Below are 5,925 nucleotides of genomic sequence, written 5' to 3'. Positions count from 1 at the left end.
GCGCACGATCGTCGGACGCAGCTAATGTGCAGAGGAGCGAGGGAGGGAGTGATCGTTACGCGCAAGGAGTCGACATTAGCGTGTATATAGGAACGTATGGGGACGTCTGCTGGTTTGTGATGGTGTGGTCGGGAAGCGAAGGGGGGGGGTTAAGGTCACTCGAGACAGACCAACGAGGATTTTTTTTAGGAGTCTAACCCAAAAAGGAGTCCGAATATTCATAACCAATTAGACCTTAGCAGTGACATCTACAATGCCAAGATGTTACTCAAGCTTAGCCTTGGCGGCCATGTGGACAGTCACCAACTCCGTATTGGATAAATGTCAGAGTTGATTCGAACCTTAAAATCAGCCATATTACAATACTTATTTATATCTAAGTTCATCCTGGTTGATTCTCGGTCCCTTTACCTTCGTAAAATCTGTGACTCTTGGTGGTTTATTCGTGGACAATCTAAAATGCTCCTCCTTAATCAGTCGCGACTCGTCTCGTCCCTACGAGCACTATATCAAATCCGGCGCAGTCATGCCGGACCAACCAATCCTGGAGTTGCGGAAGAGCCGCTATCCAGTCGCTTGAGCGAAGTCGTTCGGCATACCTGGTATCTGGGATTCACGTCGTTCGGGGGACCGCCAGTTCATTTCCAGATCTTTCACGCGCGGTTCGTCGAGAAGGAAAAGTGGGTTGATGAACAGACGGTAGGTACTCTTTATCTGAATAGTATACTGTGGGACTAATCGGTGTAGTACCAAGAACTCTTCGCCATATGTCAAGGTCTCCCAGGACCAGGGTCAACAAAGATGTTGTTTTGCTTGGCTTTGCTCCACGCGGGGTTTATCCCGGCCTTGCTTGCATTTTTCTTCTGGTCGTATGTGTATACTTTTATGCAGCTCTTGTGATTTGAGGTAATGTACTTACTAATCCGCTAGTCTCCCCGGCGCAATCGGCATGTATGCACTCTCTCTTGGCGTGCAACGGATCGATGAAAAACTGCCCGCTCCAGTCTACGCTCTTCTCTCCGGCCTAAATGCCTCAACCGTAGGCATTATTGCTCTTGCTGCTGTCCAGCTAGCTGAAAAGGCCATCCGTGATAAAATTTCACGAATCCTTGTAATCTTTGGCGCATGTGCTGGCCTCTGTTATAGCGCACTTTGGTATTTCCCTATTCTTATGGTTTCTGGTGGTGTTGCTACTGTGCTGTGGGATGGGTTGGTGTATCAGCAAATTCTGAGAGCGAAGAGTGCGTGGAAAAATAGGAATCGGCAGCCCGAGCCGGAAGGTGATCCCCCGGTTTCCACGGGCTTGGGGGATACGGCTGCAAGGAATTCAGCTCAGGAGCCGGGAATGGAGATGCTGCGGATGAGAAAACCAGATACGGGGGCTTTGCCGCAACAACAAACTAATACCCAGGCTTCAGAAGGAAGGGAAGGGCTGTCACAGGACCATGTGATTCGTATCCGTGTTGGGAGTATGATTGTTGTTTTCTTCTTTGGTATGTCCCATTGTGGATTTGGAATGATGATGCACGTGAGCTAATCCAGAACCCGCAGTGTCCTTTACCGCCATACTTGTCTCCAGAGCCAAAGTTTCACTACCCCCTTTGGCCCTTGATCTCTTCGCAAATATGTACCTCGCCGGCACTGTGATATTTGGCGGTGGCCCAGTTGTCATCCCCTTACTCCGTTCCTACGTTGTTGACCCAGGCTGGGTCTCCAGTCGAGACTTCTTAATCGGCCTCGCTATCATCCAGGCGTTCCCTGGCCCAAACTTTAACTTTGCTGTTTTTCTTGGTGCACTCGCCCTTCGAACTACATCCTACCCGACAGTCTTTGGTGCATTCCTCGGTGGATTAGGGATATTCTTCCCTGGAATCGCTCTCGCTATCGCGATTCAGTCATTCTGGCGTGTTCTACGAAAGCAGAAGTATGTGATCGATTTCCTTCGCGGTGTGAATGCATCGGCTGTAGGATTAGTTTTTACGGCTGTGTACCGGCTTTGGGAAATAGGGTATTTGAGTCCCGGGGAACGTAATGGGCAAAGCCTGGCAAAGGAGCCCTGGTGGGTTGTTGTCGCCGCTGTTACTTATGCTGAGAGTGCGTGGTTTAAGGTTCCACCTGCAGCGGCTATTTTGCTAGGTGCTGTGCTTGGGTTGTGTTGGTACGGAGTCGTTGCTCCTGCCTGGTGATAAACGCGGATACTCTGGAATATGCTTGAATACTACTTGGGGAAAAAAATGCGAACAAAAGCTAAAGAGTCAGGCCCACATAGTGGTATCTCAACTGACTAGATTGGTTGGCGGAGGCTAAATGCAAAATACTGGGTACATATATAGATGAGCACCAACATAGCCCATCTCGCCTGAAGTCATTTATCAAACTTGCTAGTCAAAGAAATCTCGAAACGTCATCAAGGATTATAGGGGGTATTCTCTCGCATAATATATACCTCGCCTACTATCACTGTGCATCCAACTGCCATCGATATTCCAATAATAGGCAGATTTACCTTAGCAAATTCTAGATCCCGGATCTTGATATGCTTTTGTGCAAGGACGTTGCGCCATAATAGTCCTGCCAGTGAGGCGCTCAACGCGCAGCTGAACGCTCCGTAGTTGACCCCAAGCGCCATGCTATAGACGGTAGCCCAGAATGTGCGGTCGCTGATAGGTGTACCATTGGCGAGATGGATAGCCTGCCACGTCTGCACCATGCGGGAAAGAAGGATGGCAGTACCTATATTTGTACCAGCGAACTAAGACAGGTCAGCTGAGCAAATGACTGCGTATAGCTAATAGTCTCACATTGCAGAGTATAACGGATAGAAATCCCATTCCTCCAATCGCCCCCACCGTCCCGGTACGGGTTACCCAATGGTTCCAGCCATACGCGAAGACCTCAACCCACCCTTTCGCGACCAGAGCTTGCACGAGGACGAACATGGCAAAGGAAAAAGGAACAAGCGTAAAGGGCATACGCGATGCTACAGCCGTTGCTGTAGGAAAAGTCATCTGAAGCCATTGATAGCCGTTCATGGCTAGTGATTGAAGTGTGGCTTTCTCCGGTTCCTGTTCACCAGGGAGATCCTGCTGTTCTGACCATGGTCGCAGTCTTCCACTCGCCTGTGCGCCCCTAGGGCCACCCGGGTTCAATGGTAGGGGACTCAGGTTCGAGCGAACTGATTCCTGCTCCTCGTCGAGAGTGCTCACGTTACTCGGGAGCGACTGTTGGTGAGGTAGCTGGTTATTCATCGAGATGGTAGATGGCGCGCTTGGGGTCCCACGGTTTCTTCGGTCGAGAATGCCAGATGATGGAGTAACATGCGCCCCGGTCAACTGGGGCTTCCGTCTGTCTTCCGCTAATTCGCTACCCCCCACAACCCGGTCAGCGCGCATGCGCTCCACCTCTTCTTGGCGCCTGCGTGCAATCTCGTGTGTCTCATGGCGATGAAGCCATCCATTTGCTATATCCCAGCAGAATAGGACAAATGCAGCTGGCAAGGTCACCCAGAAAACAGGTTGCGCGTGACCCTGGTTTGCTGCATCAAGCGTCAAAACAGTGATGAGCGTCGCAGCCATGATGACTATACCAAAAGCTGCTCCACGTTTATCGAGAAAAGGGTTCAGGATTTCCTCGAGCGATAACAGCTTGCCGTCCTCGCTGCTTGCTGCCTCGTTCCCCTGCACTTTATCGATGCCTCCCCTTTTAGGGATGTTAGGGTTCACTGGGCTTTTGTTCTTCGCTTCCTCCGGCAGCTCGTGCATTTCGATTGATAGTGGGACCAACGATTCGTCTGCGAAGATAATGTATAGCAAAAAGGGGAACAGAACGATGGCAGTAATTACAACTGGGACAATCATGTTCGCCGTGTAATCGATAAATCTGATTTCAAAGGCGCTCGTGAGCACGAGATTCGTGGGATTGGAGGTGACCAGGATTGCGGAAGCGATGTTGGCGACCGCAAACTGGGCGTATATCCACGCTTGAGGATGCAAAATATTGCTGGACACACGGATCATGTAAGCAAGAAAGGTAGTGCCGGACAAAACAATCGGATCATTTCCGATGAAGCTTCCAAGAACAAAGAAGAATGCATAGAGATAGAAATAAAGTCTATGCCCAACCTTACCACCTTTTTGTAGTACTTTAAATGCCAAATAGCGAATACAGCCAGAGGCATCGATGGAGATAGCGATGTATGCAAGACTGAGAAAGAAGACCATAATATCGATAGGAGATATGTTGTCGGCTTTGATAGTCCCCTCGTACACCTCCTTGCGCCCAATCGCCGAAACCGCCAGGAGCAATAGGTCGGCAATCAAAGGTGCTGTCACAAAATTGAAGGGAAAGTATATGCGAACGAAACGGCCAGCATCCTGATCACGTTGACGCTCATTGATCACTCTCCAGGTACTGAGAGTGTCTAAAGCAGTATTGAGAAGGCATCGAGGAAGATAGAGGGGTATATGGAAGGGAAAGATGACGACAACATCTAAACAAGAGCAGCTTGTCAGGTACCGAGCAGGTACAGATCATAGGTACTTACTGGCGAGGACAAAAACAACAAGCGTAGTGATTGAACGCCAGTCTTTGATCTTGTTTGTGTCGAGTTCCTCGACCATCTTGCACTCTTCCTATATTACTTCGAATCAACTGAGACAGCCGGCGGATGTGCTGGAATGAGGCCCTATATAGTGTATCAGTTGCCGAGCCCTCGTGCTGTCAACCTACGGTGTTATTGGTTATTTTCAAGGCGATTGCGTGCAGCGCTTTGAGTACGAATCGCTTCGAAATTCGGCAGCTATGCTTCCAAGGCGTCTCAATCATGTTGGTAATCTTTGTGCTCGTATTCTGAGAACCAACTCGAACACACACGCATCCTGCTCAAATGGCGATTTCTGGCCGATGATGGCCGGACCGATCCTCACCCTCCAGAGCTTTTCCAAACTAGGCACGTCTTTTACGAAAGGTAAATATAAGACCTCTTTGAAGGCTCGAGAGTACTTGAGTAGATAAACTGTCCACCATCTTTCTCAGTGTAACAGGTATTGTGAGAGATTGGTTTCGCCCGCCTCGCTGGGCAGCAAAAATCGTCCGTGGGTAAGTCGGTCTCTTCTGGAGGCGAGGAGACCATGCCTTTCAAGCGGCTGACTTCTCTTCTGGTTGACTTTCTCTCGAGTGCTAGAGGATGTGAATGCTTGCGCAAACGCTGCAGTGATGGTTGAGAATAGTGAGGTTTCCCTGCATCACATGGTACAGTTGGCAGTGCCCCACCGGAAACACGCTAGTCTTGGCGAACATAGACACATCTGCTCTTTTTCCCTTCGCAAATCTCGTCCGAAATGGCGTCCCCAGGCAGCAGTCATTTGAGGAGTGCGGCGGAGAACCCCTCTCTTCGGTTGCTTGCGAAAGTTTACCGTTATTTTCGGCCTGTCGTAAAGATTTCTAGGATTTTTTGGCGCTAGTGGAGAACGTTCATCTACAAAAGCCAACAGTGAAATGTAGCAGATAAGAGGAGCTTTCCAAAGTTTCTGGTGGGCACTGAGGAAGAGAAACTATAAAATCTACTTTGAGAAGTGTGAATAGCCCTGTGTTGGGACTGATTTTCGCAACCGTATACCGACTGGGGGATATTCGGTTTCTGACCCCTGAAAGAAGTTTCTGCGAGAGTTTAGCAAGAGTTATGGTGGGTAGCTATTGCAGCGCTGATTTACTTAAAGAGGGCATGATTCCAAGTGCCGCCAGCTCTAAGACTTTCTGGTAAACGTCATGTCAAATACCAAGAAAGTTCATTGTTCACAACGCAATCTGCTACTATTCCTCTAAAACTATATCTACCCTGACTACCCTATCTATCCCCCAGAACACAAATCCAACCGCTCCCTCCCGATCCATTAACAAGGCTAACCTCATCCCTCCATCTAACCC

At 49.3% G+C, this 5,925-nt stretch overlaps 2 protein-coding genes across 2 annotated transcripts; one reads left to right on the top strand and one right to left on the bottom strand.

The window, feature by feature from the left end:
* Positions 1–459: 459 nt before the first annotated feature.
* Positions 460–2,186, top strand: CDV56_100778 (chromate transporter; the record flags this gene model as incomplete). The annotated part of the gene is made up of 4 exons (XM_026754397.1): positions 460–699; positions 748–869; positions 931–1,493; positions 1,552–2,186. 4 exons carry the CDS (start codon positions 460–462, stop codon positions 2,184–2,186), a joined length of 1,560 nt encoding a protein of 519 aa, XP_026609475.1.
* Positions 2,187–2,457: 271 nt separating this feature from the next.
* Positions 2,458–4,619, bottom strand: CDV56_100390 (uncharacterized protein; the record flags this gene model as incomplete). Its single annotated transcript, XM_026754009.1, has 4 exons — positions 2,458–2,460; positions 2,507–2,752; positions 2,802–4,489; positions 4,544–4,619. The coding sequence occupies 4 exons, from the start codon at positions 4,617–4,619 to the stop codon at positions 2,458–2,460; spliced, it is 2,013 nt and encodes a 670-aa protein (XP_026609474.1).
* Between the last annotated feature and the right edge of the window lie 1,306 nt (positions 4,620–5,925).

The sequence above is a fragment of the Aspergillus thermomutatus genome (assembly GCF_002237265.1).
Source record: "Aspergillus thermomutatus strain HMR AF 39 chromosome Unknown NODE_530, whole genome shotgun sequence".
Taxonomy (NCBI): Eukaryota; Fungi; Ascomycota; class Eurotiomycetes; order Eurotiales; family Aspergillaceae; genus Aspergillus; species Aspergillus thermomutatus.
Note: the sequence above shows the minus strand (reverse complement) of the source record. Positions and strands in the feature narration are given on the sequence as shown.